The sequence below is a fragment of the Rhea americana genome, unplaced genomic scaffold (assembly GCF_003343005.1).
Source record: "Rhea americana isolate MKP2758 unplaced genomic scaffold, rheAme1 scaffold_20, whole genome shotgun sequence".
NCBI lineage: Eukaryota > Metazoa > Chordata > Aves > Rheiformes > Rheidae > Rhea > Rhea americana.
Window position 1 is genome coordinate 6,946,453 of NW_028186150.1, and position 15,504 is coordinate 6,961,956.

At 33.9% G+C, this 15,504-nt stretch overlaps 1 protein-coding gene across 5 annotated transcripts in view; it reads left to right on the plus strand.

Annotated features, from left to right (window-relative positions):
- The window catches only part of CHD9 (chromodomain helicase DNA binding protein 9), a 99,447-nt gene that overhangs the window by 62,810 nt on the left and 21,133 nt on the right, over window positions 1-15,504 (plus strand). For all 5 annotated transcript variants that reach the window (XM_085303849.1, XM_085303851.1, XM_085303850.1 and 2 more), the window contains 12 exons: window positions 528-704; window positions 1,690-1,833; window positions 2,533-2,788; window positions 4,443-4,653; window positions 6,858-7,053; window positions 8,713-8,880; window positions 9,473-9,652; window positions 11,108-11,218; window positions 11,955-12,151; window positions 13,420-13,619; window positions 14,087-14,246; window positions 15,236-15,325. In XM_085303849.1, the coding sequence (XP_085159975.1) occupies window positions 528-704; window positions 1,690-1,833; window positions 2,533-2,788; window positions 4,443-4,653; window positions 6,858-7,053; window positions 8,713-8,880; window positions 9,473-9,652; window positions 11,108-11,218; window positions 11,955-12,151; window positions 13,420-13,619; window positions 14,087-14,246; window positions 15,236-15,325 (2,090 nt within the window). The remainder of the gene's footprint in view (window positions 1-527; window positions 705-1,689; window positions 1,834-2,532; window positions 2,789-4,442; window positions 4,654-6,857; window positions 7,054-8,712; window positions 8,881-9,472; window positions 9,653-11,107; window positions 11,219-11,954; window positions 12,152-13,419; window positions 13,620-14,086; window positions 14,247-15,235; window positions 15,326-15,504) is intronic.

A 15,504-nucleotide genomic window follows, 5' to 3' on the forward strand; every position in this document is an offset into this window, starting at 1 on the left:
AAAATGATGTCTTGTTTCTCTAGTGAGTTACTGTATACTGTCTGTCTTATTGAAGGCCTGACATATTCTCTTTGTCAGACTGATCAAGTAAAGCAAGTTAGATGAGATAAAAGGTGTGTGTTTGATTCTGATTGGCTTAAGTGATATTTTTTTACTTGCTATATGAGTGCTAAATGTATTACTGTTACACGTTTTGATTGACTGTAGGTTTCTTCTGTCAATCATTCTTTCAGATTTTCTTGGAATTAAAAATGTATTATTACCTACAAACTCCTGTTGCAGCAGTTTTATTAGATGGCTGTATCTGTAATTAAGAAGTGGTTAAATATTACTGTTAGTTAGACAATATTGTATTTTTGACTATTCATTGGTACTAATTACAGAATTGTATAGACTTAAATATGTATGGGAAGACAATTTGTGATCTAAAATCACGTGTCTGATTTTGGATAAAATTTCAGCAATGAAATCTTTAAGTTGAGTGGGTTCATGGTAATATGACAAGGTGTGTGTTTATAAATCTCTAGGGCCGCATCGTTCGAGGTACATACAGATTCCAAGCCATTATCACTACTTTTGAAATGATTCTTGGTGGCTGTCCGGAACTCAATGCAATTGAGTGGCGATGTGTTATTATTGATGAAGCGCACAGGCTGAAGAACAAAAATTGCAAACTCTTGGAAGGACTAAAGCTAATGAACCTTGTGAGTGACTGTGTATCACTTGTGTGTTTTTACTGTGTAATTTTCTATAAATATTTTTAAGTACAGTACTATAGTATCAAAGTGCTGTAACTATCACAAGCATGTTTACTAAAAGACCGGAGATACCTATTCTTGATACTCTTATCAGTTACATTCTTTTTTTGAGACTGGATATTGGTATGTTTTTGAGGAACTAAAATGGGGCATGTACTAGCTGTAAGCAGAATATATTTCTGTTAATGCTTTTTTATAGTCTGATTATGATTTTGATCACTCTTTAGTAATACAGTTTCTGTGCAAGTATTTGTGCAATGACACATTTAAAAGAAGCTAGAAAATGTATTAAACAAGTTACTTGTTAAAAGTGAGTTGTAACACTATTAAGCAAGTAGTGGAATTTAAGACAGGATGTTTATCTAATCTCATACTTCAGATATTACRTGATATAGTGGCAATATTTTAAAAGAGAATGCTGCAATGAATCTTTATGTATATGTTTTGGGGGGTGGAAAGAGTATATCTGCTACAAGGTGTGCCATGGCTACTTTCGAGTTTTTTCTCCCACCTGACTTTTACTTTAGTATACTAATTCGCATTCGCATAGTGTGCATTCTCAGAAGAAGATATATAGGTTGTCTAATTTCATTTCTATTTTATACTTGGTGTGTTTTTTCCGAACTATTGGGATAGGTATCACATATGTGTGAAAAGTTGTTCAGTCATTTCTTTAGTAATTGGTTGTAACTAGGTGAACTGTCTCTCAGATGTCAGAAGAGAAAATCTAAAGAAAAGCTAGTAGAAAATACTGTTGTTCTTTCATAAATCAGTTTGTGCATATTAGCCGTGTACTTACTGATAGTCAGAATTGGTACTTTCAGATTTTGACACTCAGAATTAATAAAAATGTTTTATTAAATGCTTATGTATAAGCTCATGCGATTTGTTTGGGGTTTTTTCCATCCATCTCCCCTGCCCTTCTCTATAGGAGCATAAAGTGCTGCTAACTGGTACACCACTGCAGAACACAGTAGAAGAATTATTTAGTCTCCTTCATTTTCTTGAACCATTGCGTTTTCCTGCTGAATCAACATTCATGCAAGAATTTGGAGACCTTAAAACAGAGGAACAGGTACTACATGTGGTAAAAGTTCCTTTTGCGTTCCAGTATTTAAAAACAACTTACCTGAGCAATAATTTTTGTTTCGAAAGCTTAAGTAACTGAATGCTGGTGCCCTTCTCCCCCCCACCCACATCTATCMCTTACGAGTTCTTTTGTCGTGCATTTAACTTCTGTAATCTATGCAGACGGTAGAAAGCAGCTAAAAAATGTAGTAACATTTTCAGATTGCTAAACGAGTCAAGGCATCATCTTCAGGATGTTCTGAAGAAAAACCACAATGCTGAAGTATTTCTCTTAATTTCTTTTNGTTAGAAGTATATTTAGAACTTTGATTTTATTTGGAAAAGTACTCTGATAAATTTAAAGAGGTGTTTGTTACAGAATCTTAGTTAATGCTGAAGGATTATTTTTACTTTTATTTTTTGGATCAGTTTTGTGAATGTCAGGTAAGAGTGAGAATAATAATGATTATGTCTTCCAGTTTTGTAGCCAGGATCTTTGCTGACAAATGCCAAAAAGATGCTCCTCTTTTTGTTTTGGAGTGCATCAAAAATCTCTTTGTTAATTAGAAATTAAAAATAAAATTTTAAGTCTCCTGGAAGTTATTTCATACAAATGTAGAATTAATGATGTGGATTTAAAAACTGTTGAATTACACTATACTATTACTTTGGTCTGTATTCCAACTAGTTTTTGTGGTTCATTTAGGTTCAGAAACTGCAGGCCATCTTGAAACCCATGATGCTTAGACGATTAAAGGAAGATGTAGAAAAAAAGCTGGCTCCTAAAGAGGAAACTATAATTGAAGTAGAACTAACTAATATTCAGAAGAAATATTATCGAGCAATTTTGGAGAAGAATTTTGCTTTCTTATCCAAGGGAGCAGGGCAAGCAAATGTACCCAATCTAGTTAACACTATGATGGAACTCAGAAAGTGTTGTAATCACCCTTATCTCATCAAAGGTAAGTGCATGATAAACTAAGACTTGCCTCTTCTTTAACCTACTTTTGTACTTCTTTTTAGAGCATGTAAGAACTTCTATTTGAAATATATTGCATTGTGATCAGACTTTCCAAGTATTGAATTAGATGGAAACATTTTTTGATGGATGTAAAGCAAACTTGAGGCAGTTGCRTATTATGTAAGGCGTGAAGTGTGAATTTCTTATTCATGTAATTTCACAGAAAATTTAGAAATAAAAAATTTCCATAAGATAATGGCTCTTTGGAAAAGTTGCATCAATTTAAAAACAATATGTAAAACTCTTTTAAAATGAACTTCTAAAATTAGTSCTTCTTGCAGACAATAGTGTGATTTATGTCAGTGTTTGTTGCTTTTTCATTTATGTATAACTAACTTGGATATTTTTTTTCCTACTTGCAAGAAAAAAAAACTCTTAAATAGCTTAAAATTTTGCTATGATTTCAATCATAGCAGGACTTAAGAAAAGGTTTTGAAAATACTGCTTCTTGAAAACACTGCTTCTTGCTGCTGAGACTCGTGTCCCATTTCAAATATCACAGCGATAAAAGAGCTTGCAGTATTTTTCGTTGTTTTTAAGCAGCACTCTTAAAAATAAGTTACATTCCTGGTTTTGCAATTTTGAGAGATTTAATTAATTTGGGGTATTTTTCTATATTCTTCTGCCTGAAGTTGTAAGATTTCCATATTGAACAGAACTGCATAGCTGTCTATTGTTTTCTAAGAGTGCAGAAATAACTGTTCTTGTTAGACTTTAAATCCACCCAGAAATTTGTTCTTTCTGGTCTCAGACGGTGGCTGATGGGGAATATTTAGAGTATAAGCACTGACTTTTACTAGATTAGTACTTCTTCCTCCCTTCCTCCTCAAATAAGTAATCACAAGCTAGGTCCGAGTTGAAAGCAATGTTATTTCAGCTTTATTTGTGACCTGTTTTTAAATGGCTGTACTCAGACTTCCTTTAGCTTGAGTGCAATGGCTTAATCTTCCTGACAATTCCAGTGTCTCAAAACAATGTATATACCTGTTATCCATGTTGTAGGGTTTTTCCAATCTAGTTGAATAATTTTTCTTATTCATAATAATATTTGAAATTAATAGTGATTAATATAACTACATCTTGAACATTGAGTCCTGCTCTTGAATACTAAGTCAAAAAAGGCATAGTACACAATTAAATCTGTTAAATTTGCATTACAATATTGGAGTATTTCTAAGGACATTCTGAACTTTGATTAAAAAACAAACCTGACCCTGAGTCATCAATGTCACAGATTTTTTGGGGTGCAGCTGTCCTTGTCACCATCACCCAATTCCATTGCAGTAAGATGGAAGTCACATATAATTCACAGGTCACTGAAAGTGTCTCTTATGGCTTGTATTTTTGCTATTTATGCTTTTATTTAACTGTGGAAGCCGTTTAGTAAGTACACGAAAGGAGGACAAAGTTTGGATTTAAGTAAACAGAAACAATTGAATAGTTAACAGTTTATGGATGAAAGATAAATGCTTTTTGCCCGTGTTTAAAAAGTTACAAACAAATAAGATGTTTATTTTAATAGAGACTTATCTTGTGTATATATGAAAATACTTGTGTGCATATATGTAAAGATACTGATATATATTCCTTGGTAGGTGCTGAAGAGAAAATCCTTGGAGAGTTTAAAGAAACTTATAGCCCAAGTGCTCCTGACTTCCATCTACAGGCAATGATCCAGTCTGCTGGTAAATTGGTTCTCATTGATAAGCTTCTTCCAAAAATGAAAGCAGGAGGCCACAAGGTGCTTATCTTCTCTCAGATGGTGCGCTGTCTAGATATTTTGGAGGATTATCTTATACATAAAAGGTAAGGTATTGTATATTTTATCTTCATAGTATGTTACTCTCAATGAGCGTATCTGTAGATGTTTAGTGCAGGATTAATGATTATAGCATAGTAAAGATAGGAAAACGCTTTTGTTGTTGTTGTTCCAATTACTTTCTAACTTACACTCTATGCTGTCAGTTACTCAGTGACAGAAAACCTTTAGAGAGCAACTAAAGAAAAGTTGTTGAGTAAACTCTGCCTTCAGTTTGTTGCTTTTTCATTAAACATGCTTGTATGTGTGTAGTATTTTACACATTGCTTATCAGAAACTGTAAGTTCAAGCTCAGCATTGCTTGTCTAAACTCCAGGAAGCATATAACTTGTGCTTCGTTTACACCATATTGAACTTGGACCAGGTACCTCTATGGGAATTATAGCTTCTTACTCCTGATAAAATATAGGTACATGATGTTTAATAACTGGAGCTTTATTTTCTATATTAATGTAAGAAGAAACATGTGGCTACAGTAAGGTAATTTAGGCCACTCTTAAAAGCAAAGTTCTCACTTCCTATCTTCACTGAACTACTACAATTTTGAATTTTGCAGGATTTTACTGCCAGCCATAAAACAGTTCCCTAGACTGGCTTTTACTCTAGCATGTAATAGCACTATTTGATCATACTACAGACCCAAGGGAAACAAAGCACTTATTTAAGCATGTGACTGAATACTATGTATGAAGCCTTAGCATGTGAAATCTAGCCCTAAACTCAGTTAAAATCAGTAGTTGCTGTGTTAGCCTGTAAAACTATAAAAAGTTTGGGTTTTATGGTTCTAATAGTTCAGTTTTTGGCTTGTAGATACTGCTTTAAAGTGTATACTTGCCAGTGAATTGTCTAGTAATACGGAACTAACATTAAAAAAAACTTAGTAAAAAATGTAGTGCCTTTGTTCAATGGATACAGGAATGTGTATTGGAAGTCATTTGCAGATTATATTATCATTTCTTTTTTATTATCATTTTATATAACTTTTATACTTTGTTACATGAAGTTATTAATTTGAACTGAGMGCTCAACATTTTGTGTTTTTTATGGGTGGATTTTAATGCACTGACTGACTCAACTTCATAGTAGTACATATAATTCAATATGAAAATATTCCTTAGTCTGTAAGGTTGTAACAACTAGACTAGTACATCACTGCTACAGGTAGAATCTTCTGAAATCTGCAGACGTTAAAATGTGCTTTATGCTGCGCTTTGATTAGAAATGGTAGAGTGCACACATGATTAGAGGTAAGACTCAACAGGACTCTAGGAGATGGCTGCCTGCCAAAATGCCTGTGGTCCTGTGGGTTATCTGCTGTGCCATTTTATGGCTGATTAGAAGAAAAAAGGTTGCAAAGCTTTTTGACTAGTAAATATACATTCAGCATCTTATTCCCTTTACAGCATGCAGAAGCATTTTACCACTTCTTTAAACAGGGCCAAAACATTTATTTTTATTTCAGAAGTTTCATAGGAATCTTTGTAGTTATCAAAGATAACAAAAGAAGTGACAGTGGAACTTTGTTSTTTTAAATTTGCAGTTTTACTTCAGGAGATCAGAAGTTCTTTGAGCCTCGATAAATACAAAGACAGTGGCAGAAGTGCTGCGAGGTCATTTTTGTTCTGTTTCTCTTGGTCTTGACAGAAAGAACATGCAGTTTATCCAGGCACAGCTCGCTAAGTGCTGCTCTGTACTGCTTCCACAGTTTACCCGTAAGGTTCAGGCCGTTTGGGGTACACAACACAGCGGTACACTGCCAGGCTTCTGTGACCCGAGGCAGTCGCCCAAGAATAGCACATGAAAAACTTTTAAATGTCCACATTGGACTTCRGTTTGTGGCATGCTATAGTGCAAGTAAATGCCATGGTAATGCATGTTCCCTGGTGTGTATAATCAAGCTAATCAATCAGAACAATAATTCTGCTTTTCAGAAGAATTTGTCTTAGAATTTCAGTGTTAGGACTTCCTGATGTTACCTGCATTTTACTACTAGCAATATGAGCATTCTGTCTTGATTTCTGGTTATGTTCCTCACTGATAAGCAGAAATCAAGGTTAACATCACTTTTATTGATTGTAAAGAATAAATATGCAGGCAGGAGGCCTATTGTAATTTTTTATTCTATTGTAAATAATTTCATAATGATTTTTATGTGTCTGTGTGTGCTGTGTGTATACATGACAATTTGCAGATATTTATATGAGCGAATTGATGGACGAGTAAGAGGGAATCTGAGACAAGCTGCCATTGACCGGTTTAGCAAACCYGATTCGGATCGGTTTGTCTTCCTTCTCTGCACCAGAGCTGGTGGCTTGGGCATTAACCTGACAGCAGCAGATACATGTATAATTTTTGATTCTGACTGGAATCCTCAAAATGATCTGCAGGTAATTATTTTATTTGTTTATTTTTGTGAGAGTAATATTGATGCCTTAGCAGGCAAACAAACCTAGTCGATATAAATTTGGTCACTTGGAATATTTTATCTGTTTTGAACATGCATGATTTTAACATGTTCAGGAGTTTTTTTTTTTTTTTTTTGGAAGTGTATGTTTAAAGTTTATTGATGGATACTCTGTAGGTGAAAGTCATCTTTTCTAGGTTCCATCTTTTTTCAGCTTTGTCTTTCAGAGTGATTTCACCTTAAATGCAACAGTTCACTGCAACCAAGTCAGAAAATTTAAAAAAATTCTTAAGATTTTCATGACATCAGGAAGCATAAAACAATGCTGGAGGGCAGGTTTTACATATGCTGTCTTGTACAGTTTACAGAAGTGGAAGTGTTTGATTAAAAAAATATTTATATATATTTAATTAGGGAAGAATTCGGTCCCATATTAAAGTACAGTTAACCTGTAGTTTTATATAGGAGTGACCTCAGAAAACTATCCCAAGTGAGTAGATGCAATTAAACTAGTAAATCTTACTAGCCATGGGTGGTATTTATCTTTGTGGCAAAATATCTAGGTGTAAATATTTGAGAAAAAGTAATGAGGRCCAGAGGGGACCTGGGATATAGATTAATCATGTAAGCCTGAAGTAAATAAAAAACTATATAATCAAAACAGCTTTGWGTAAGAAACGCTGAGGGTAAAACCTTCTTTTCAATTTATGCAATTTAGACTTTGCAATGAAGTTTAGTTAGGTGTTGGTACTGTGATAACTGASCAGAAAAATAGAAGGTCCAGTTATCCAATTAGCACGTGAAATAGGTCTGGACAAAACAGACTGAAGAAAAAAGTGAAGTTCAGCCGTTCTTGGACAGATCATCTGTTTCAGAGGTAATCACATCACAGCAAAAAGCCCAAAATATATATCTTTTTTTTTTCTTCTTCTTTTTAGAAATAATTATACTGAATACAGTAGGTTCTGATCCTGGTTTACATGAAGTTTACACTACCTGTATTCTTACTATTCTTACTTCATACAAGCTGTATGCTCCTGCTGCCATCCTTGACTATAAGACTCAAAAAATGTAGAAATCTAAAGGCAAACTTTTATCTTGTAGATTTATGTAAGAAAATGTTTATTCTTGTATGCAAATGGATGGGAGAGTAATATATAAATGAAAATATTTCCAATTGCTTATTAAAACCAATAATAAGAGATTGAGGTTGAAACTAATACATTTTTATATAATACATGCATAATCTGTAGAAAAAGGAGTAATTTATAGAATCAAACAATGAATTAATCCAGTGAATTAGACACTGAACTAGAATCAATTTTCAGGTCACAACTACTTTAGTGTTTATATCTGGGGATTGGACAGATTGTGGCAGTGGACATTTTTATGTGGTGTTTTTGTTGGAGCGATACCATTCGGCAGCATTCAGCACAGAGCAGCCCACCTGCTGTTTTTACAGAAGTGTTTATGGTATGAGAAATATCTGATAGCTTCTATTTAAGTAAATGTGAATTGACTTCCTTTCAAGTTTATGCTATTGTTTGAGATGACAGTACAGTAGAACAGATTTCTTTTAAGTCTTATCTTGTTATTAGACAAAAGCTTAAGTTTCCATTTTTGTTCTCCTTTCTTTCAAAAGGCTCAAGCTCGTTGTCACAGAATTGGTCAGAATAAAGCTGTGAAGGTCTACAGATTGATAACCCGTAATTCATATGAGAGAGAGATGTTCGACAGAGCAAGTCTGAAATTGGGACTGGATAAGGCTGTCCTGCAGAGTATGAGCGGAAGAGAAAACAGTGTTGGTGGTGTATGTAGATATATTTCTTGAAATAATTATCCTTTTGCTCTTGTAGTCATGTGGAACTACTTTAATTTATAGAAGATATGATTTTTTTGTATTGCTTGCATCTCTGTTATGTTTTCTGATATGGATTAATGAAGATTGACATAATTACCGAAATACAGTCGTATTTTCTGATAAGTTTTYTGTTTTAAAAAAAGGAGTTGTTATTTCTTACCTCATAAGGTAAGATAATTTCAGAGTTAACACAGGGAGAAAAATTTCTCTTTGCCTTGTTGTATCTTCCTGAATTAGTATAATATATTACTTTAAGCTCAGATGTATGTGTGGTATTAAAAGGTAATTTTTTTTAAACTTATGTTCGTCACTACATTGATAGTAGCTGTGACTAGAGAAAGGTACTTGCAAAAAATCAGCACAGTAACCATGTAACATTATTTCAAAWGTCAATTAGACTTTTCTCTGAGTGTTTTTAATAACCTAGATTTTAAATTTGAAACTTAATAGGCATAGTTAGATTTTGGAAGGAAACAAGAAATAGAAAAGGCTTTGAGGGAGTTTTTCTTAGTTTATTTTTAAATCTATTTCATTTGCTCAGATCCAACAACTCTCTAAGAAAGAAATAGAAGATCTGCTTCGAAGAGGGGCATATGGTGCCATTATGGACGAAGAAGACGAAGGCTCTAAATTCTGTGAGGAAGACATTGACCAAATTTTGCAACGTCGTACTAAAACTATCACAATTGAATCAGAAGGAAGAGGCTCCACGTTTGCCAAGGTGCAGAAGCAGCAAGTTGTTCTTTGAGCGTACAAAATTTTAAATTTAGTGGAAGAATGTTATAAAGCTTATAATTTAAAAAGAAATAAAACAGTAGTTCTGTCTATTAATTTGTTTTTTTGTTTTGTTTTGTTTTGTTCTTATATTTAAACATGCATATAGCTAAATGTGATTTGCACATTCATATTGAATCAACTGCCAGACCCAAGGTACATGATTGAGCAAAATCAAGATAGATGTGATATGGTGGATTGCAGTAACCAAGAATATTAAAAAATTGTTTTGTTTATATGTCCACTGAGGTAAACTAAGGGGAAAAAATGCAAGTAAATAACTATTTAATAAGATTAAATACCTACGATATGATCTGAACCCTGTGCTTTTTTGGTAAGAATTGGAAGATCAGAATAAGAATGCTTCTGAAATATGGGAAGAGAAATAAACAAATTGTAAGAATAAAGGATCTTCAGAGTGATTATGTGCAGAATAAAATTGGCTGAAATCTGTTCTTAGTTTGTGATGGGTGAGGGAAGGAAAAATAGTAATAATGTAGCATCCAAAAATTTATGTTGGGAATTTGGAAAAACACAGAACAAAAAGTGAATTTGAACCCTGTAATTTCCTAGCAGTACAAATTATGACAACAAATACAAATTATGGAAAACATTTAAAAATATATTTATATGAAAAAACACTTAATTTCTCAAGCAATATAACCTAGATTGCAACATGGGTTTTCACTAATGCAGTTGTGACAATTTAAAAAACAAGCAGAACAGAAGGAAAACTTATAAAAATATAAATGAAAATTTATAAATAGGCATATAGTTTTTTAGGATCTTTTGTATGTTGCTAGGTTTTCTTAAGTAAAAAATAGGCTTCTTATGAAGAAATAGGAAGCATCATCATGTTTTTTAACAGAAGAGCTAGAACTTTGTTAGTTTATTTACTTTTTTCCCCAAAGCAGTATATCTTTTTAGTGCTTTCTGAAATTAAGCTTATTCCATAATCCCAAGCTTTAATTTTTGATAGTTTAAACATTTTTTTGAAATTTCACTCAAGGTAGTACTTTTGCATGTGATGAAATCCCCAAATGCTGATAAACTAATAATCCTTTTCTAAGGATTCCATTTTCTTCTGTTCAAGTAATATAGATTGAGACTTAAAGGCAGAAAAATTTTGCAGCTTTGTGTTCTTCCCTCCTGATGATGCAAAATGGTTCATTAGATTTTTTTTTTTGCGTGTGTGTGTGTGAGAGAGAGAGAGAGAGAGAGAGAGAGAATATGACTTAGGAGATATTTTGAGTTGCTTCGCACTATAGGTAACTTCTAAAGGCTTAACAACTGCATGGGATATTTTGATGGGATAAAGCAGTGCAGTTTTAGCAGCACACATTCAAACTGTACTAACTTTTCGTGTAGGATGTTGGTAAGTTTTATTTTGTTTTTAATACAGGCTAGTTTTGTTGCATCTGGAAACAGAACTGATATTTCGTTAGATGACCCCAACTTCTGGCAGAAATGGGCCAAAAAAGCAGAAATAGATATCGAAGCCATCAGTGGTAGAGTAAGTATCTCTCTTTTATAATACATGTTTTAGAATTGTTGAATTCTGGGATAACGGTGAAGTATTTTTGGTGCTTTTTGATTAACATCTCAACTAATCAGACTAGGGGTTTATTTTATTCCGTTGTTTATAATTGTGCTGGTTAGTCTGTGCATGGGTAATCAACCCACAGATTTTTTTTAGCTCCCTAATATCCCAGAAGAGTTGGGAGGGGGCAGGGTTTGTTTGTTTGCTTGTGGCTTTTTGTTTTTTTGGTTTGGGAGTTATTTTTTGTCTAAGACCTAGATATAGTTGGAACAGTGTAATTGTTCTGATTGTTTCTCTGGCCGTAAATGTTACGCTAAAATCGGCAAAATACCTGACTGGCAGTTTTACCTTACTGAAAGGTGTATCCCGCACTTAGAGAAATTCCTATGCAGTCAGTTCTAAAAAGGTTTTATAGCCCCTTTTTACTGCCAGAGACCATGGAGGACTGTCTGCAAGTTTTCAGTGCAAACAAATGAGATATTTAGTACTGGCTATAACTAATATATTGGCATCATGGTATGAAACTTGGATTTTATTGCCTTAAGCAGCACAAAATATTATGCTTGCTTTAGATGTTTTTTTATGTGATGCTCTTTGTAAAATATCTATTAATGGAATTGGAAAGAACTTTTTCCTATCTAAACTAAAGCCACCTACTTAAGAAAAGCTTACTAGCTRTTTCTGATAAGTTTTGTTTGAAATTTTGCAGAACAGCCTGGTTATAGATACCCCAAGAATTAGGAAACAAACACGGCCTTTCAGTGCTACAAAAGATGAGCTGGCTGAATTGTCTGAAGTGGAGAGTGAGGGCGATGATAAACCAAAACTCCGCAGGCCTTGTGACCGCTCCAATGGATATGGAAGAACAGAGTGCTTTCGGGTGGAAAAAAACTTACTGGTCTATGGGTATGGTATAGATCTTATTTCATTCTTGGAAGCTTATGAAACAGTGGTTTTCCAAGTACTATATTTTGTTTATGGAATAAATTTTAGCTGTCTTGGCAAAGATGAATGCAGATCCTGACCAAGTAGAGTGTGTGTATGTGTGTTTATATAAATTAAGTTTTCTGTTGTATTATATCCGTTTGATATTCTAAGCATTAAGATTTGTTAGTTATTGCAAAAGATGTAAGGCATAATAAAATATGTAGATACTGCTAATCACATGAATAAAATTTAACTTTAGATGTCTTTGTTTATGTGGTAAGATTTGCCTTGGTTGTCTCAGGCTGTATGATACACGTGCATGTATGATTGTGTTTATACTGTTACATGTTGCAATATCTAAGTAGAAATAAGCATGTATTAACAGCATTTATAGCCTTTCTGCTTGACAGCATTTATAGCCTTTCTACTTTGCTTTGCTTTGTGTTTGAATGAGTTCCTTTAAATCCATTTAATGCTTTTATACTTCTGAATTCCTAACCTCTTTATCTTTTAAGAGGAATATATTTAAACGGACTGCACATTCAATATGCTCAGTCAACATACTAAGTTTCAGATTAAACTTGAAATAACGTGGTATATATTTATTTAGCCTATGCATTTATTGTATACCCTATATAAATCTTTCTGACAATTTGCAATTGAAGAAATGCTAAGGAAAAGAGGAGAAAATCTTTTTTCAAAGGAGATTATGCACATTTAACACTGGCACTATGGTAGTCTCTGTAAATTCATTACAGAAGAGAGCAATGTTTACAGTAAATGCTGCAGGCAGGCTCAAAAATCTGTAGGTAAATAAGGCTCAGTAAGGGACCTGGTGTTCATAATTGCAAAACATTTTGTACTTCCATGATGTTTGAATAGGAACTGAAAATGTAACCAGGCGTATTTAGGCGTATTAAAATAAAATATGTTGATTTGTGAATATCATCTTAGGCCTTCTTTCTCTCCTACATTAAAAGATAAATGACTATGTTGGTACACCAGYATGAGTACCTGTCAGTAGTGTGTTTCAGAAGCCTACAGCAGTCATCYATGTTTTTTAAACAAACAACCCACAGAGTTTTGTTTGAAAGATTACTTTCAAATTTCCACTCAATAACTTAAATAGAAGGAAAAATTAGGAAAAAAAATGAAAATCTTTGAGAAGCTGCTTTCTGTAAARTAAATCTACAGGCTGCCTGAGTGTTTCACCTGAAAGTGCTGATGTGTGTTTCACTTTGGACCAGGTGGGGTCGATGGAGAGAGATTTTATCGCATGGTCGCTTCAAGAGACAACTAAATGAACAGGATGTGGAGATAATTTGCCGAGCTCTATTAGCATATTGTCTTGTTCACTACAGAGGGGATGAGAAGATAAAAAGTTTTATATGGGATCTCATTACCCCAACAGAAGATGGGCAAACACGAGAGCTGCAGAATCACCTTGGTAAGCTCTTAAGCGTTTCTCCAATTGAATAGCTTCACATGCACATGCTTGTGATACTAGGATGAAAATAGGTAAAAATTTTCCGTGAAGGTGTCTGTCTTAAAATAAATGGAATTTATGCCAGACAGTTAATGGTGGGAATGGTACCCTGCTTTGCTTTGTTTTTGGGTGACTTACCCTAATGGATTGGTATATTCTAGGCAACCTTTCTTTTAGTTCAGCTGCTAAGGACCTGTTCCATTTCATAGTATGTGAAAATGCTCTCCCTTCTCTGCCCCCTCCTGCTTTGTCCTTAGCTGGTGAAATATACTCCAGAGGTGCTCTAAGAGAGAAAAGAGAAAAAATGATGTGAGGCTAGAATTCTTTCTGCACTGCAGGTCACAGTATTGATGTAGGATATAGTAAATGTAAATATCACAGGGACTCCATATAGTTGCTGTCACTATATTTTATTTTAAATTACATAGGCTTATCAGCCCCCGTGCCTAGGGGAAGAAAAGGAAAGAAAGTGAAGACCCAAGCTAGTACTTTTGATATACACAAAGCAGAATGGCTTCGAAAATATAATCCAGAACATCTATTGCAAGATGAAGGATATAAAAAGCACATAAAACACCATTGTAACAAGTAAGCAGTAGTTGAAATTTGAATGTTTTCCAATTTTTATTTAAAGATTCCTTTTTCTTCTAATTCTTCTGTCTTAAAAGGCTTTAAAATACTTGTGTTACTCTCCAGAAATAAGTTTTAATGATGTGTGTTTGATTAGGACAAATGGGTTGAAGTATTGGGAGGTGAAACAACTATCTCAGTTTTTAAATATTTCTCTGACCATTTCTGATTTAGAAATTAGTGTGTGTGCGCAAGCCTACCTAGAGAGACATCCTCCCAGCATATTTTGGGAGCCTTGTAGCACCCAAAGGACTGAAGATTTTACCGACTTTGCTTAGATAATACTTACAGTTTATACTTAGTTTGCAAAGAGAACACTTAGCAAAGAAACTGGAAGCATCAAAGTTATTGCCTCTCAGCCTTCTGCATTTTCTCTGCCAGGGTTTTGAGGCTTCTGAGGAGCTGAGCTTCCTTGCTTGCTTGTTGAAATTCACTCATAGGCATGAATGAGCTTGATTTGGATTAAATCATTTTTTAAATCAGTTTTCTGAGCAGAACTTTTCATACTTTGCCTGATAATTTTGTACAACTGCAGTAGCTGGACTCAAGATAAAACACAGAGAAGCCACTGAGGTCATGTGCTAAACTGTAGAGGGAGGAAGAATGGAAAGGTGGTGTGGAGCATGCTCTGTTCTCAGCCTGCTCCAGTCTTTTTAAGAGAATCATCAAATTTGGAAAAGGAAAATGGCAGTTTGTTAATAACAGGTTTTTATGAATAAAGTAAGGAATATTCTGCTGGCCTCGATCTTTTTCTAGGATTTGAAAGAATTTTTATAAATAAATGATTTGTAAAAGTGGTTGCCATTAAAAAAAATTWAAAAAAGGTTAAATTCCTCCTGAATTGGAGGTTATCATCCTCCCTTGTAAGTGAAGACAGTGTTGCAGTGTCACAAAAATTAGTGAAAGCTTTACTTACAGCTATATTATGTTTTTGTTTTTTGTTTTAGGGTCTTGCTTCGAGTAAGGATGCTGTATTATTTAAAACAAGAAGTCATTGGTAATGAATTCCAAAAGGTGTTTGATGGAATTGATGCCAGGTGAACTATACGGAGGTTTTTTCTTGTTTAAGTGTAAACTATCAAATGAAAATTCAGAATTCTTTCTAGATGTAAATAAGAATTAGAACAACCAAATATTTGCACCCTTAAACTGTGAGAAAATGCTTCTATTTGTTTACTAAGCAGCTTGTGTTTACATGAGGAAATTTTGGTTGCTG